This window comes from Electrophorus electricus, chromosome 3 (genome assembly GCF_041902795.1).
Source record: "Electrophorus electricus isolate QZ-2024a chromosome 3, ASM4190279v1, whole genome shotgun sequence".
NCBI classification, from domain to species: Eukaryota; Metazoa; Chordata; class Actinopteri; order Gymnotiformes; family Gymnotidae; genus Electrophorus; species Electrophorus electricus.
In genome coordinates this window covers 20,592,258-20,609,490 of record NC_137499.1, presented here as the reverse complement: position 1 = coordinate 20,609,490, position 17,233 = coordinate 20,592,258, and the positions used below count along the sequence as shown (strand labels likewise).

General features: G+C 42.2%; 3 protein-coding genes across 8 annotated transcripts in view; 1 reads left to right on the top strand and 2 right to left on the bottom strand.

Moving 5' to 3' along the window:
• The window catches only part of iqcb1 (IQ motif containing B1), an 8,247-nt gene extending 4,927 nt beyond the window's left edge, over positions 1-3,320 (top strand). For 3 of the 6 annotated variants that reach the window (XM_027020771.3, XM_027020769.3, XM_035524830.2), the window contains exons 9-13: positions 611-753; positions 1,065-1,213; positions 1,519-1,650; positions 2,330-2,486; positions 2,865-3,320. In XM_027020771.3, coding sequence (XP_026876572.3) covers positions 611-753; positions 1,065-1,213; positions 1,519-1,650; positions 2,330-2,486; positions 2,865-3,085 — 802 coding nt within the window. In that variant the 3' untranslated portion in view covers positions 3,086-3,320. Of the gene's footprint in view, positions 1-610; positions 754-1,064; positions 1,214-1,518; positions 1,733-2,329; positions 2,487-2,864 lie in introns of those variants that run through there. The other 3 variants (XM_081710520.1, XM_081710519.1, XM_081710517.1) reach the window with 3 other exon arrangements.
• A 964-nt stretch (positions 3,321-4,284) lies between these two features.
• On the bottom strand, positions 4,285-10,898 carry tbx19 (T-box transcription factor 19). The gene is made up of 8 exons (XM_027020818.3): positions 10,666-10,898; positions 9,073-9,337; positions 7,340-7,474; positions 7,157-7,218; positions 6,068-6,129; positions 5,732-5,917; positions 5,321-5,456; positions 4,285-5,122 (listed from the first exon to the last, which is right to left on the bottom strand). The coding sequence occupies exons 1-8, from the start codon at positions 10,893-10,895 to the stop codon at positions 4,885-4,887; spliced, it is 1,314 nt and encodes a 437-aa protein (XP_026876619.2). The 5' UTR covers positions 10,896-10,898; the 3' UTR covers positions 4,285-4,884.
• A 2,273-nt stretch (positions 10,899-13,171) lies between these two features.
• sft2d2b (SFT2 domain containing 2b) lies at positions 13,172-16,791 on the bottom strand. Its single transcript, XM_027020779.3, has 8 exons — positions 16,609-16,791; positions 16,244-16,333; positions 16,032-16,117; positions 15,747-15,828; positions 15,521-15,556; positions 15,345-15,403; positions 14,793-14,822; positions 13,172-14,332 (listed from the first exon to the last, which is right to left on the bottom strand). Exons 1-8 carry the CDS (start codon positions 16,669-16,671, stop codon positions 14,293-14,295), a joined length of 486 nt encoding a protein of 161 aa, XP_026876580.2. The 5' UTR covers positions 16,672-16,791; the 3' UTR covers positions 13,172-14,292.
• Positions 16,792-17,233: the final 442 nt, after the last annotated feature.

Genomic DNA, 17,233 nt, shown 5'->3' with positions numbered 1-17,233 from the left:
GTGTGTGTACACCTCTGTGTGTGTGTGTGTGTGTGTGTGTGTGTGTGTGTGTACACCTCTGTGTGTGTGTGTGTGTGTGTGTGTGTGTGTGTGTACACCTCTGTGTGTGTGTGTGTGTGTGTGTGTGTGTGTGTGTGTGTGTACACCTCTGTGTGTGTGTGTGTGTGTACACCTCTGTGTGTGTGTACACCTGTGTGTGTGTGTCTGTGTGTGTGTACACCTCTGTGTGTGTGTGTGTGTGTGTGTACACCTCTGTGTGTGTGTGTGTGTGTGTGTGTGTACACCTCTGTGTGTGTGTGTGTGTGTGTGTGTGTGTGTGTGTGTGTGTGTGTGTACACCTCTGTGTGTGTGTGTGTGTGTGTACACCTCTGTGTGTGTGTGTGTGTGTGTGTGTGTACACCTCTGTGTGTGTGTGTGTGTGTGTGTGTGTACACCTCTGTGTGTGTGTGTGTGTGTGTGTGTGTGTGTGTGTGTGTGTGTGTGTACACCTCTGTGTGTGTGTGTGTGTGTACACCTCTGTGTGTGTGTGTGTGTGTGTGTGTGTGTGTACACCTCTGTGTGTGTGTGTGTGTGTGTGTGTGTGTGTGTACACCTGTGTGTGCGTGCGCAGGGCAAAGCGGCAGCGGCAGCAGGAGGATGCAGAAAGGCGTCGTGCAGAGGAAGAACTCCGGCTTCAAGTGCAGCTGCGCAGGCAGAGGGCCATTCGGCAGTTGCGCCAGCGTCAACTCCATTTGATGGAGATTCTGCCTGCAGGTGTGCAACACACACACACAACATTAAGAATTCTGTGTTTGGGAGATATTGTCGGCAGTCACACACAAAAAAGTCTTTTCGCTTAGAGGGACGGTAATGACATCTAACACGCACGTGCATATTCATACACGGCAAAGGCGTCTCCATCTGAGGGCGCTGAAGCGTGCTGATGACAAGCCCTCACACACGCGAATATAATTTCCATTTGTTGCAAATGAACGGAAATATGAGCGTTACCTGCAGCTAGCACAGGAAACCCATGTCAGCCAGCTGAAGTCAAGTCTGTGTGTGTGTATGTATGTGTGTTGCAGACCAGGTGGCTCGTTACCTGGGTGAGATGGAGAACAGAGCAGCTCTGTTGATCCAGAGAGTGTGGCGAGGGCACAGGGAGAGGCGGCGTTTCCAGCAGTGCCGATACCAGCTCCGACAGCACAAAGCCGCCGTCACCCTGCAGAGAGCCGTGAGTGGGCCTTGCCACTACAGATAGCTCCATACACAACCTAGGCCTGGTGCTACACTTGAAAGCACAACAGAAGCTACACTGGCAGAATCATTTAGTTCAAAGCCAAAATCAACCAACCTTCAGTGTGTAGTTTGTGTATTGTTTTGCCACTCCGTCATTTTAGAATGATAAACAAACAAAATTCGGTTTGAGAATGTCATGTTTTAAGCAAGTCAGCTGGTGAGAACACTTGACTTTTATTCATATTGCTAAATCCGTGTGCTTGCATGTTTCTACCCATGTACGTCCGTGTGTTTGTTTAGATTCTGAGCTTCCTACAGCGCCGGAGATCTCGGAGGACGGTCCTGGCTCCGTGGAAAGGCCCTAGAGGCCTGACTGACGGCAGGAGGACAGAGCTGAGGAGACAGATCGAAGACCACGTCTGCCTTTATCCCGTAAGCCAGCACCAAGTCTCCATCATACAGCATCAACTCTGAAGGCCTGGACACACACAGCCAGTGCTGCCCTGATAAAAAGGTTTGCTGATTTAAGGGAAATGAATCCACATTAATTGCTTCCCACTTGTCTAATGAAAACGTGATCACAGGCATATGCTGGAGATGTTTTCTGTATTGTTCATCAACTTCATCAAAATGTCATCAGAACAAGGGTTTATGAAAATACTTTTATGGCGTATTGAATTGGTTGCTGTCACATGAGATGCCTAACGATGGGCTGCCTCCTCGTTGAACCTGCTGCTTACTGTGGGCCTCTGCTCTTAGATCACATAGTTAGTTTTCTCCTGAAAGCAGCAGTATTCAGTAATGTAGCTCTCATTCCCAGGTGATCTCAAACACCTGCATAAACCCACCAGATAGCCATAAAGCACCTTCATGCGGTGAGTGAGAGCAAAGAAGACACACACGAGTCATAGCATGAATACTCAAAATCAGGACCCCCCAGAAGCAAGCGCCTCTGTAAACATAGAAGATTGCTAGGCGTAAAAGCGTAAGGCTGCTCGGCTGTTGTTCTGAGGGGAGCGGTTCATGTTCTTGCCGTGTTCCTCTGTAACTCCCACAGCAGCATCTCCCTAGAGCTCCGTTGCATAAACCTCATGTCCCTTGTGTTCTGCAGTCCTCTGTGGTGTCACCAGAGGGAACCCTAGAGCTCCATGAGAAAGCCCAGAGCATGCTGCAGCAGCACCTGGCAACAAGAGCCTCTGATCGGGCTCAGGAGCAGCACAGACAGGCACTCCTTGCCCAGATCAACACAGACCTGGAGCTCCTGCTCAGTAAGGAGGACAACATTTAATACCAGTCCCTCATAGCTTAGGCAGTCGAAATCTATGCGAATGGGTATATAATTGTGTGAAATTCTGAGAGAAACATTGGAAAGGTTTAGGGTTATTGTTGTTGTGGTTTTCAGTAAGTCAAAAATTGTGTGTCTTTTGGCTATGTTTGCAGGAACAGGCTTAGGAAAAGTTTATAGCTGGTAATAGCTAAACAAACCTGTATGACTTCAGCCCCATAATGTACTGTTCCTGCTTTCAGTAGTTGCGGATAAACAGTTAGTGTTTATGATCAAAATAAATAAATGGAAGTGCTTGTCAATAGCTTATTTCAAGGTGACAGCATACCCATATTCCTTCCGTTTTCTCTCTCTCTCTCAGACGCTCCCTCTCTGAAATGCGTCGGCAGGGAGGACTCTTTTCCCTTCCTAAGCCGCTCTGCCCCAGTGGCCATGCGGGCTAGGCAGTCCCACAATGCCTTGCTCCAGAACATGCGTCTGCCCTGGTGGAAAACTCTGGGAGGTGAATTTTCCGATCCAGCGTCCCTTTCTCAGAAGGACTATAATTTAGATTGTGACTCTTTGTATCTGGGTGACAGCTGATCACTGTGTATTGAGAGCTAATGGACTAAGTTTACAAAGCCATTTGTATTTTTGCCTTGATTCTGAGTATCTGCAGAATACAGATTAGTGCAGACGAGATGAGCTCTATTTTATGTCTACTGTAAAATGGTGTCTGTTATATCGGTTAAGAAATCCATGTAAAATTCTTGAAAATTGTCAGTTCTTTGGACAATATTTCTATTTAAAAAATAAATAAATACAAAAAGTTAAAGTAGGATGACTCCTGTTTTTCTGTGTTGTCAGTTACTGAATTTGATGTTTTTTAACATTAATTATACAACCTTTTTTTGAGTTTTGACTTTATTGTTATTTAAAAGGTGGGGCAATATTCAGTACAGTAAATGACCAACAGAAGAAAAGATTTTTCAGGGTCACACGATGAGAAAGATTTAAAAAGAAAATGATAGTGACGTGAATTTAGTTTTGAAACAAGTCCCCACCACCCCACTGGTATTCTACTGGTGTATAATTGAATCCTGGACCTTGCATCCAAAGCTCGCTAAAGCTTTAGAGAGAGAGTGTGTGTGTGTGTGTGTGTGTGTGTGTGTGTGTGAGGGGGGGGGGGGGGGACAGACTGACTTGTGCCAAGGCTCCATTCACAGGGTGCCTGTTATTATTCCATTACACACATGTGAAAACAACAGAGTGGTCCACTCCACTCGCACGATTAAAATAACATTTTCAAGAGAGGAAAAATATGATGGAGGTATAATTATCTCTTTATGTAGTGTTTTACAGCAGCAGATAAATAAGACCTGCTTTTCGGGGGAAATGTGTGTGTGTGTGTGTGTGTGTGTGTGTGTGTGTGTGTGTTTGTCTGTTTCAGAGGTTAAAGTACTAGGTAAATGTGTGAACACTATGCCTGCCAAGGATCTGCTGTGCTAGAATATGTCTGAATGGGGCTTAATTGGATAACCACTCCAACTACCAATTACACTGGGCCCTAATTGCTGACTAAGTTTCATTTGAATTTATCCTGTATGGAAGCATCCCTTGTTATCAGTTTCTCCAGTCCCTGATAATGACCAAGCAGACATTCTGGTTTTGAAGAACGGCTGTGATCTTTTGACCTTACAACCAACTTGCACGCACAAAGCAGAGTCACAAAAAGGTAACAAAAGAAGAATTGTGTCGTTCTCGTAGTGAAAAGTATGCAAAGCGTCAAAAACGACAAACATCATTACCTTTTATTGTTCAGTAGTTAAATGCGTCAACTAGTGCCACAATCACTTACTATGCAGGACAGGTAAGTGTACACAGAAGCCTAGCTTAAAAAGCACTGTATTTTAACGCAAGCAACTAAATTATGTGGTTATATGACAATATTAGAGCAAAAGGGAATCGACACACAGCACATTAGGAGTGCTCACTTTTCTTAATTTTCTTGTAAAAGAAAAAAAATTCCCCAAATTAATTTTACATGTAAAGGTACCTGAAGTCAAAATGATCCATTAAAACTAAAATATTAAGTGCAACTCTATGGACCTAGAAGCTCCAGCTACAGGAGAGAGCAAACAAGCAGAGGAGAAGATTTTAGGTGGCAAAATGACACATGCAAACCATCTCAAATATAGTAAATTTACAAACTTAAAACACTCAAAAATCATTTAAGGATACAACTAAGTGACAGTTGTAACTGAACAGTATATATTTCTTTATAACCAAGTGTCACTGGAAGGAGTGAGCACCATCAGGCTACACACTATGAAACCTCTCCTTTAATACACTGTCCTTTAACTGTGTGGCTGGTCTTTCTCTGTTTTTTTTATTAGGCATGTTCAAAATGAATGGGTGGAGACTGCAGACCAGCTAACCCCACCCACCCTGTTATTACTGGCTGGATCCACCACATTGTCTGCAGCTATTGGCCCATGGCGTTGCAGGAGGGCGCATGGTGATACAGAGGCAGAGCCTGCATTTGGCCTCTCCTCCTGACAATGGGTGGAGTTCACGAGGCCTCCCGGTGGACTGGAAGATACACTGCAGCTGCTTACCGTCCACAGGCAAGGATACTGACTAAAAGTGAAAAACAGAGGGCATCTAGTTGTTATTCATTAACATTCTAATGGACAAAGAGAAACTATATCCACCAGTGCAATATATCTTATACTGAACACGGTTGGAATACAACCTGGTGATAAACATCCAATTATTACTGTATCTCAGTATGGTGGGTAGCAAAGTTCATTGGTTGAATCCTGTGCCAATTCTGACCTGCTGACTGCAGGGGAGTTTGGGCCAGATGGCACTGACAGCATAGCAGCAGGACCAGGGGGCGAAACACCTGCCCAGGTCTCGTGACCTGAGTACACTTGCAGAGCACCTGGACTCAAACTCTCTGCAAGAGAGACTACAGACAGAGTCGGAATAAATAAACAGTACGGCGGAGGTGGAGTTGGTGGTGTGGAGATTCCACACAGACGTTTACTTAAAAAGTCTTTACAAACAGCAATCATTAATGATCGTTAAATAAGCCTTGTGGAAGTTTCTGATTTTACTGAATGACTGTCTCTAATAATCTACCAAATCTGGTGGAGATGACAGAAGGAAATAGCAGCAGTATTTCAGCTCTAAAGCAAAACTATTCCAAATGACCACAACTGCTTTAGGACGAAAGCAGTCTACCTGGGTTGGGACTGCGGTGGTGGTGTCGATGAAGGTATGGAGGAGGGTAGGGAGTGGCTCTGTGTCCATGCAGAGTGGGGTAGTGCTTGTATCCAGTGGGGGGGGCAAGGGGCAAACCCCCATGGTATGTGAAGTTACCACTACCAGATGAACACAGGGAGTCTGGGTTGGAAATGAACCAGCCGCCTGTAAATCAAAACGCACAAAACATCACCAACAACTTTGAGAAGCTTCTAGAAACAATTGCATTTTGATGTGAATAATTCTGTTATATTGAAATTGTATGTGGTTGGCGCAGTGATAATCAGGGTTTAGGCACAAAACAAAAACACCTACAGTGTGGTATGCCAACATGTTGATTCTCTGGAGTAGGTTCTAGAAGATTCTTGGGATGACTCCTACAAATTTAGCAGACTCTCATCAGTAAGCTTCAAACTGCCGAAAGGCTTATTCAAGACATAGGATCTTCTTACTGGGGGTGGACTCACCATTTCTGCTAAACATGCTATCAATCAATCAATTTAAATTCATATAAGATCTTTGGTGTGATGAAGGGAGACCAACAGCTGTGTTTTCTGTATCCAGTCTTAGAGCACAACTTAGCTTTTGATATAAAACCCCTGATTCAACCAGCTATAAAAGGTATTCACAATTTGAATTAGGTGTGTATATTTTAATTGGTAAGCCCTTATAGAGAGTAAATGGGCCTACTACCAAACTGGATTTGGCAAACACTGAGCTACAGTTTCAATGGGTTCAAGATTGATCCAGGAATCAAATGGGCTGGACCCGGTAAGGGACTAACTGTGGCCTCACCAACCCCTGAGAGGTTAAACGTCAGTTCCACCAAGGCTGAGTACGTGAATGAATGGACAAGTATAGACCTGCATTCCCAAGGCTAAGTGTAGACTTCAGTCTGTATCGATGGTCTTCAGTATAATGCAGTAGGAACAGGTTTCACTGAATGAGCTATGAGGCGTGTGTTTTTATGAAGAGCATGGAACACGGTGAGGGCGCCACTCTATTCGTGTTCTTTACTTGTTAATGAATGAGGGTCGGGGAGCTAGCGGACGGCTAATCAGAGTGCAGCCTTCTGATGATGTTCGACTGTCTGTTACACCTCACACATTCTTCATCATACAGGCTCCAAATGTCTCACCCTCACTTCACACTGCCTCTCCAACAAGCTCCTTGCTCATACACTCACTCAATTCGCAGCATAAACGTTTAATAATTGCTCACTAATCACAGCCGATTTCGCACTGTCATGCTAGCTTGACTAGTGCTAATGCCTGCTATGATATTGTAGCCTGAGCAAGCCGTTGGTGCACTGACAGGAATTCAAATAAGGGCGAGCTTTGTACTCATGAGATACAATGTATTTAAATGTATTTAAATGTATTTCAAATTGGCGATTACATTTACCTTTCTTTAGCATCCAGGAAGGCCTTTGCAAAGGGATTATATTTGATCTTAAGAGCTGTTATCTGTGAATAAGAGCCAAATGGGTAAGAATTGTTAATGAAAAGACAGACAGACAGACAGACAGACAGACAGACAGACAGAGACAGACAGACAGAGACAGACAGACAGACAGATCGATCCAACCTCCTCATTCTGGTAGGCTGTGACAGCGATGAACTGGGTATCACTGAAGGAGATGTTGGTCACCATTCTGTGGCTGCCCCCCACACGCACAATGTGGATTTGGGGTTTGTATTTATGGAGAGAGTTCAGCATGATCTACTCAAGACACACATACACACAGAGGAGAAAGAAAGACAAAGAGTGAGCAAGTTGTGGTAACAAAGAGATGATAATTGAATAATTAGACAATTCCGTGTCTGCATTCAGACAGGTAGTATAGTGAATATTCATGCCTTCCAACATTTAATTACTATATGTACATTCAGTGTGTAAATTGCTGATACTGTTCTACCTAGAAATGAAAGTGAACACTATAGCATGGCACACAAAACACCATGTGCGTATATTTCATATACATCCAGAGAGGCAGGGAAGGGAAAATAAACTGTTTTTCATTCTAATTGACAGCTTTACTTCACCTTTCACATGCCGGTACCTGATGAGGGGCAGGGTCTCATCAGAATGGCTGTAGGGCAGGAAAGGGCTTTGTGTGCTTTTCCCTCCCCCGTAGCTGATGTTTTTTTTCTTTTTTTAATTTGGCTTTTTTTTGCCTCTGAAACATCTAAGGACTGATGGCTAAATTAATTTTGCATAGAAAAAAAACACAGGTAATTACCATAATGCGCAACTAACCACGGCAATTATTTCATTTGGAGCCGGTTCTCTCTCGCCATCCTCCCCGCTGCCAACACTGCATTTAAAAATGCTGGAGAAAAGGGAGAGGAGAGGAGAGGAGGATGGCGTGGTCGCGGCTGCCGGAGCCGAAGTGGGGGGGGGTGTTCATGTAAATACCAGTGATAATTTCCCAGCGGAGTCATACTCAAATGGAGCGGCCTGGAGCACCTCTCGGCAGGCCCAAATGAAAGCCCCGATGACTGGCTGAAGTAGAGCGCGCTCCGTCTGAACGGCAGGAAGTGCATTAAACGAGGAACGTGGCAATTAAGAGCTGTTTATTCCTGTTTACGTGCAGTCCCTGCCGAACAAAGGGGCTCCATAGGTGAAGTGGAAGCAGAGAAGAGCACTAATTGTATAAATGCACACTTGATATTTCCCCGTGGCAGCAGACGGGCTGATTAGAGGCAGTCCAAGGCTCCTAAAAGCTCGGGAGTCGTGCATGGACACAAGAGTGGCCTGATGTCTGAGAGCCTGGCCAAGATTACCAAACGAGGCAGACAAAGCACTACACCTGTACAGCAACACGCAGGTATACAGCATGATAGCGGTACACGTGTTGACAAGGGGGGATTTTTTTTGTGCAAGTCATCACACTAGTTCTGTCTCAAAGGTGAAGGAGTTAACTAAGAGGTTAGAAAAGGTTTATGGGATGGGGGTTGCGGGACCTTCAGGGAAGAGGGTTGAACCAGAGATGCACGACTGAGAAAACTAGTGAACATATGGCAAAGAATGACCAGAGAGCTGAGAGCCAAAGGGGCATTTCTTTAGCTCATCATCCTTTAAAATATAAATTTACAGCAGCCACAGCAGAAATTTGATAAATCCCCCCACCCCCAAAAAAGGAAAACAAGGATCTAAAACTACAGTTTGAGTAGTGTAATATATAGGAGAAAGAGTGTTATGCCTTAGCTAAACATCTTTGCTCTAAATGCTCTTATGAAAATGTTCTGGGGTGATCCTGTGAAGACTGAACACATTGCGGTAGAGAGAACCACTGTGAGATATGTTCTTGAAGGCACCTGTCCTCCTCCGTTGAGTTTGTTGGTCAGTTTGACTTTGCTGAAAGATACGGGAGCCTTCATCCAGTGTGCACCGAAGTTGGGCGAGTCCGGGTGGATGTAGACACAGCTGTGGCTGTGTGGCTCAGGTTTGCCCGCGGGCACCCACTCTCCATTCACATACTTCCAGCGGTGCCCGTCGGCCGGGCTGAAGTCCAGGAGAAAGGAGTACATGGCGTTCGGGTCCAAGCCGGACACGCTGACTTTCAACACGGGGAACATGCGTCTGCGAAGAAAGGAAGTTGGATGATATCTGGAGATGATTTCTTTTAATCATGGGTTGGTATATTTCAATACCAAAATATTCCTATATGGTTTTATGAAACACATGCCAATGCACACATGCATACACAGAAATGATCACTTTCACTCTTTCAATCTGTCTCTCTCTCTCTCTCTCTCTCACACACACACACAATCTCTCATTCTGTCAGTCTCTGTCTCAGTATCTCTCTAACACAAACACACATACACACACAGATTGCACTCAGCCTTTTTAGAGAGCTGCATCTCAGATGTGACATGCAGGAAGACACATGCTTTTGCGAATGTTTCTGACTTCTAGGAAGGCTTTCTTAGCATATCAACTTATCCGTCCTGTGCTTTAAAAAAAACAAAAAAAAACAGCAATTGCTGCAACACGCATGAACTTTGCGCAAGGCTGGAAACTGATTATTTTGCCTGGGTTTGCTTGATTGTGTTTCTAGACAAAAATTAGCTGGAGTGGGGTTGTTGGGGAAGTATGTAAATGGAAACACACCCACCTGTAATACTGACCTGTAACTAAAGAGTGAGATGGTCAAGACACCCTTCAGCTCGACAATACAACAACAAAAACTAATTCAAATACATTAAACTGCATTAAAATCATGCTATCTGATTACAGAGGGACAGAGCGCAACAGAGATACGCATATTTGAGAAAATGTAGCTTGGCATGGGGCAAACTGCCCAGCAGTTCCGAAAACCGGGGTGATTATATTTTGAATGCATTATTTTTCAACAATTTAGAACGTTTGGCGAAGTCGTTGAGTTGAGCATTTCACTTGAAAACAAAAGCTGAAGTTGCGATATCAAAATAAGGTTTAGTTTTATAGCATATCAAGCAAATGTTTAGACGGACATTCTATGTAAAACTCTTACGATATTATAATAAATTCTCATAAAATATTTATCGTTTTAAATATTCGCAAGTGTTTTAAAATGTGCCTATTTTTCAAATATTGTTTGAACATGCAGCAATGTATCAATAAAATTCGCATAAATATGGACATATTTCTATTTATAATAGCCAATACGAAAAAGAAACCCACTTTTAAACACAATATATTTATATTTACTAAAAGCTTGCTATATTGAGAATGTTGAGAATTTCCTGTATTTAATTTCCTTATTTAATGTTGTATTTCAAATATAAGCGACGTCAGTTCTTTTAATATAATAAAAAAGGAAATTCATTTTGCGACTGATTTCATCATGTTGCATTAACCACACATGGAAGCCATCTGTTACTTTTAGTTTCCCGTTGACGGTTTAGAGAGTAGGAAACATGTACCTGCCGTTCTTGGTAACAATCATCTCGTTGGTGACCTCTTTAAACTTTCTCCAGAGATCCGCGTCTTCGAGGCTAACTTTGAGCTGCTTCTCCGTGGGGTCGCCCTTCTCCCGGCCGGCCCGTAGCTCGCTCTCCACCACGCTTAGCAGCCGGGTTATGCAGCATTCGCTGCCGGCCCGCCCGCCGGCCGCCGCGCCGCCGGCGGTTCCCATGTCACCTTCTACCTTCATGAGTTCAGTAAACTTCCACCAATTCGCAGAATACCGCACAAGGACGCAAACTTTGTTTAAAATTTTTTTTTTCTAGCTTCCGACTAGACGTTAGGAACGGATTTAGTAACAAAAAACATCTTCGGTAAAAAAAAAAAAAAAGAAAAGAAAAGAAAAGAAAAATAAATAAAAATACCCTACAAAGAAAACTGGATGAAAAGACACAACATTCCCTAGGGTATCCAGCCCGGGGGGTGGGGGGTCGTGGAAATTATGCTCGAGCTTTCACACTGCGCCCACCTATATCCTCGTGGAAGCAGGAGAGACAAGACCCGCAATCACGTGGACCTGGACTAATTAAGCAACTGATTCATGACTGCAGTTAATTTCGATTCTCTGACTAAAATGCAGCCTAGATAAACAAGAGAACATGTAGCACAACTATATGATGCTGCATTAATACAGGTAGGCAGTGCAGTGTGAGTTCTGATGGAAACTATTGCATGTATCTGTATAAAAAACCGTGTACCTGCGGTGCTGATGGCCCATAGACTGAAGCTACTATTAATCGTGGGAACATACTTTCTTATAGAATTCGTGTTCGTCAGATCCTTAAGACAATTTAATACATTTAAATTAGCATACAGTTAACGTAAAATCTGAACATTAAAAACATAATTATGCCATAATTCTGAATAGCTTTGGTTTCGTGTTAATTACAATTTTTTAAATTAGTCCACTGGGATGCTTAATAGTCTTTAGAGGGCCCTACTAAATCACGTATATACCGAGTTTTATTTCCAAGTTTAATATTTACAAATTTAATCCATTTATTATTTAAATAATGAAATATATTTGGCAATGCGTTTTTTTTAACGATTTATAAAGAAACTTTTGTACATAACTAAATAAAGGGTTTATTTAGGTACATTACAATGGAAAGTCTAATTCTCTTCAGAACCTTGGACAGCTCTCGAGTTTCTTTTAATTCTCTGTCGCGGAATAACGCTATGTTTGGAAATGTTCAGTTAACTTGGGACGTACAGCGGGGGAAAAGCGCACAAGGACAGGAAAACAGATCAGCCTTTGAGAGTCCTTCAGATGCAAAAAGCAAACATCAAAGGGACACTCCACTTGTCGACAAAGACAGCTTATTATGACACAGAAAATAGATAGCGGTTAACAAAATTAACTTGTGAAACAAAAGATTTTACAGCGTCTTATGCAAAGTTATACAAATATTGCAAACTGTATTGACAGATGTTAAACCTATCTTTCTAAACAAAGAACAAACTAGAAGTTTAAAAGTTAGGCTACGGCGGTTTAACAGAAATATCGGGATAATTTTTATTTGTCTTAATACTTATTAACTCTTTGTGCAGCAATATGAGGGTACATGGCCGATTCAAATTCGTTCCACAAACAGACATCCAATAGCTGCTGTGATCGGTGCATAACGGCCAGTGTGTAAAAATATAGGTCTGACTCAAGGTGGAATCAAGTGACAGCGTAATTAAAGACATACGGGGATGTTCGGGACGCCATTTGAGCCACAGCAGTGCACGGGATGTTCTCTGCTCCGGGAGGCAAAAGGAGGAAACCCGATCCCGCTTCAGGTAAGACACGAAGCGGTCTGCGGCGCATGCAGCTGCCGCGGTAGACGCCCTAATCGCGGTGACTCGTATACGGAGATTAAAGGATTTAAAGACTTTTAAGTACGAAAGGTCTCAGAGCCTTAACGGAGCCTTCTTCATAGATCAAACGTCAAAAGTAAGGAAATCGGTGAATGTGCAATCAGTGCACTGCCGTCCCACCCCTTAGAAAATGCCGACTGTCGATACAGTTAAGACAAAGTCGACAGGTATGTGGCTTCTTTCAAAGAAAGCACAAAGATTTCTAAATGAAATGGGGGAAATAACGGCGTAACTAGATAATTTAGTAACTAAATGAACATCTCTCAGCTAAATTACTGGTAGGCGAGCTCACCAAAAGCCGAAAGCAGAGAGAAACGAATACAGATCAAATGGGAGACGAGCTGAGAAATTAAACTGAATTAAATAAACTTTCATTATTTATTACGTTCAAAACGTCTGCAACCGGTGCCATCAGTCATGTATAAAGGACATAAATTACTCTAAAATGGACATTAACTCGTTATTAATTATATAGTCATAATGCAAACCGATGCAACTAAACACTTGTCTTATATAAGGTACATTTCTTCCTGTAAAATAGTCAAGAACTGAGTAAAACGAATGAAAAGGCAATTACTTAAAAATAATTAATGACACTATAGATTATTCTGAAGGTTTTTTTATTATTATTTATTTAGTATCCTAATTGTTCGGTTTGACACCTCTGACACTTATAAAGAAATGCTTAACACGTTGAAGAAGAGGCCATGTGCTTTTTCTGAGAGACCAACAAATAATTGCCATTTATATGACTGCTGACCAATGTTTTTCCTGGAATGGTCAGCCTGCCCATGTATTAAAACAAATTTCCCCTGAAAGTGATGTTACAAACAGCAAGACATCAAATGCTAACTGAAAGAACTCTTATAATATTAGCATCCCAAAGGCCGAACATATTCTTTGCCCAGTAAGTTTAGCAGCTAGAAAACAATACCAAAAGAAACACAATGACCTTTTGACTACATACTACCAGGCAATGATTGAAACATTGAGTTTACTTAAAGAACGAATTACTTAAATTTTAAAAGGAATGAGACCAGAGGAAAACCAACACAGAAAAAAATATATCTTCACAAAAGCCACGGATTATATTACACGGAAGGCACTTGATTGAGAAACTATATTTACAAAAGCATTTAGATGCAGGACAAGGCATAAACTGAAAAACCAAGCTTCAAAGCACTTAACATTGGTGCCAATCTAATGAAGAAGTCTTCAAGCAGAGGCAGGCACAGAAAGCAGGATTTAGGAATAACATGTGGTAATTGCATGTGTGATAGACAGTCAAAAGTTGCAATCCTACAGCTGGTGCTGCACTGTTTATTTCAGCGTTATAAAATATAAAATAATAAGGCCACTTTGTTCAAGGGCACAGCGGTGGCAGTCGTCACCTGACTGATCCCATGACGTCTTGAGTCAAGTTCACTGACTGCTCAGGCGCCACAGCCACCATCACTCCATCACGTACCATTGCTTCACTGACACCTACGTGCAAGTATGCTCTGTGTGTGCGCGCGTGTACATCTGTGCACACTCCTGGAGAGTGTCCAGCCATTGGAGAGAGGAAAAGCACACCTGTGGTGTGTCCGTGTGTGCCAGGAAGTGGAGTGGGTGCTCGAGTGGGCACTACCAGCGGGCACTCAGAGGGTAGCAGAGCTGAAGCCAGAGCGGGTATAGAGAGAAAGGGGGGCAAAAAGGGTCCAAGCTCGGCAGCGCACTGCACCTCACTTCAAACACGTGGAGAACAGCTTAATCACTGCATCCCTGGATTAAAACAAGCACAAATCAGTAAACAAGCAATCTAGGCCAAAAGCAAACATGTCTAACGTCCGTTTTGGCCACTTGAACAGTGCTATGTGTGAATGGAACCTCTGACACAGGTCCCATCTGAATCTGGAGCTACTAAATGGCTGTTTTAACATGCAGTTTAAGTTAGCATGGCTAGTTCAAAAATCGTAATGCAATGTGCTAACTTACCTAAGCAATCTGATGGTTTGGCCACAAAAGTATACAATGTATTGCAAGGGATTTCAGCATTACTGGCTCTCACACACTATACTAAAAAATGTTCTAATTTACTTCAGCCAAAAACATTTTTAATAAGAATACCTAATACTAGCACTCATTTATTTTAAGAAGTTATCTGTTATTTTAATTAATAATTTAAATCAAGTTCTAATAATTTTTTAAATTCTCAGTAAATTGATCTTTAAAAAAATCTCACCTTGCAAACGGAATATATGACAAGCCATACCTACAAAAGAAACATGACTTACAATCACAATGAGAATACTTCTATTAACATAATATCAAACACATGGCGTATATTGTGAATAAAGTTTGCTGTGAGGTAATTCAGGATACAAAACTCAGGAATACATATTAAATGTAAGACAGAATTTTACTACTTTACTACTGATGCTTAACTTATGTACAACACCATCCTCCTGGCGATTTTATTAAAAAAGAAAGCTAAAATGGCTCTTCGACAAACTAAGAACAAAATGTATCAGACAACAGTGCTTCAGGACACACAGCTGCTGGACATTAATCGGAATCAGACCTACTGCTGCAGCTCTGACCCCCACAGAAATGAACCCGGCTGCAGGTATAATTGGCTTTTTTTTTTTTAAACAGCATTTCATCTCCCTAACAGCTGCCAGCTGAGAGGATGCCAGTGTCCACACTGCACCATATCCAGGTCAACAGTCAGGAAAATACAACACATTTTCTGCTTAACGTTTTTTATCAATGCATGAGTTGGTTGGTCACTTACCAAGTAAAAGCCAGGAACTGCAGGATACAGAAGAGCAGGGCGAGGCCTTTGATTTTCCACTGATGGAGGATCAAAATGTGTCACAATTTTAGCATATTTCAGGACACAACTGTGTAATTTAACAAATAACGTGCTAGACAATAAGCATACGATTAATAACAGCAGGAAAAGCTTACCCAAAATGCAGCACAGAGTGTCAACACAAGGCAAGTCTACAAATGGATTATTCAAAAATCAGTTTTCAAATGATGGAAAGGCAAAATGATGAATCGCAATCAAACAGTTCATAGCATTTGCTTTCAGAACGACAGTGCATTTGTACATTTCTGTGATGTGATGTGTGTGTGTGTGTGTGTGTGTGTGTGTGTGTGTGTGTGTGTGTGTGTAAGCGTGCGCTCTCACTATCATGATGGCTGTTGCCAGTGCTCTGGTCTTGTCACACATCCTCTTCACTTGTTTCAATGGGCCCATCAAGAACATTGTGCTAGAACATATACAAGTGTGATGTCTTATATATCAACTTGATATGAGGATTTCTGTAATTTGATAATGCAAAACACTGTAGCACACTACATTAGAGGATTTAAGACCCATTTTTGTACCAAAGCCTGAAATGACACACTACTCTTGGGCGAAGTACTCGATATTTAACACCAGTGAGTTGATTAAGGTAGCTACGGGACTTACCTAAGGAGTGAAGCCACGTTACCAAAGGTGTAGAAAACCACGAATAATGTCAGCCCCACATTAGGAACCCAAAGCAAACAAGCTCCCTTGAACAATTGAAGAGAGCAAAAAATTAACAAACAATTAAATATGCATTGAAAGGGTGTTGCCTAGGTGGCGTAACACTGACAGAAATAGCGTGGAAACGACGGTAAATGTTCGGTCTCCTTTACCAGCAATGAACAGACCACTCCCAAAACAAAAGAGGCGATGAAGCCCTTGACCCGAGTGCCCCAGCCCAGCGTGGTCGCGTCGCTGGCTGCCTGGAAGACAACATCCAGGGGTTGCAGGGTACAATAATGATGCAAGTTAACTCTGGCACAACAGTACACACCAAAAGAGTCTGTCACTGCTGTTCGTTAAATAGCGAAAACTTTCCAAGTCGACGACAACAGTGGCCTAATACACACAGTACAAATACTACAACCGATGTCAGATTCGTGCTTAAACGCCTAGTTAGTTAGCTCGCTAGCTAACTGTCACCTAAAAAATATAATTTTCAAACAAACTAACTAATGTTACATTTTTGTCACAGCACCTGCAACACGTTGAGGTCGTCGTTATCATCTTGGCCACTAAGAACTTTCTTTAATTTGTCCATAAACGTCAGATGGCTAAAAAGGTTTAAAAAGACTCGCTGTATTAATGTACTATGAAACTATAGCCGATTATTGATTTTGTCTTTTCCTGTTTGGATGCACAACAGGTGAATATGATCACTTCCGCCCGTAGCCACGGCAACTGTTACCCGCGGAAACGTCATCACGCAGGTTCACGCAGCGGGCGTGAACGCGTTAAAAGTCCTCGCTTGAAATAACTTATTTCATAACTTTGGAAACTAAGCAATAAGCAATTTCAAAGTGGACGAGCAGGAGCTGCGAAGAACTTTAAAATGAGAAACAGATCTGTAGATCTGTTTTTTTCCCTCTAACACTACACTAAGAACTGCATCTCTGTGACAACTACTTGTCCATATAAATTGGACATATGCATACAGCCATACAATGCAATTTATATGACATGATACAGTATTTAAAACTGAACTGTTTACACATTTAAAAAGACAGTCCATAAAAGAGCCAGTGTTTTAGGGCGTTTAGTACTTTGATCATCATTTGCTTTCTTTTTAACTCAAGTCCAAAAGCATCATCATCACAGGAGCA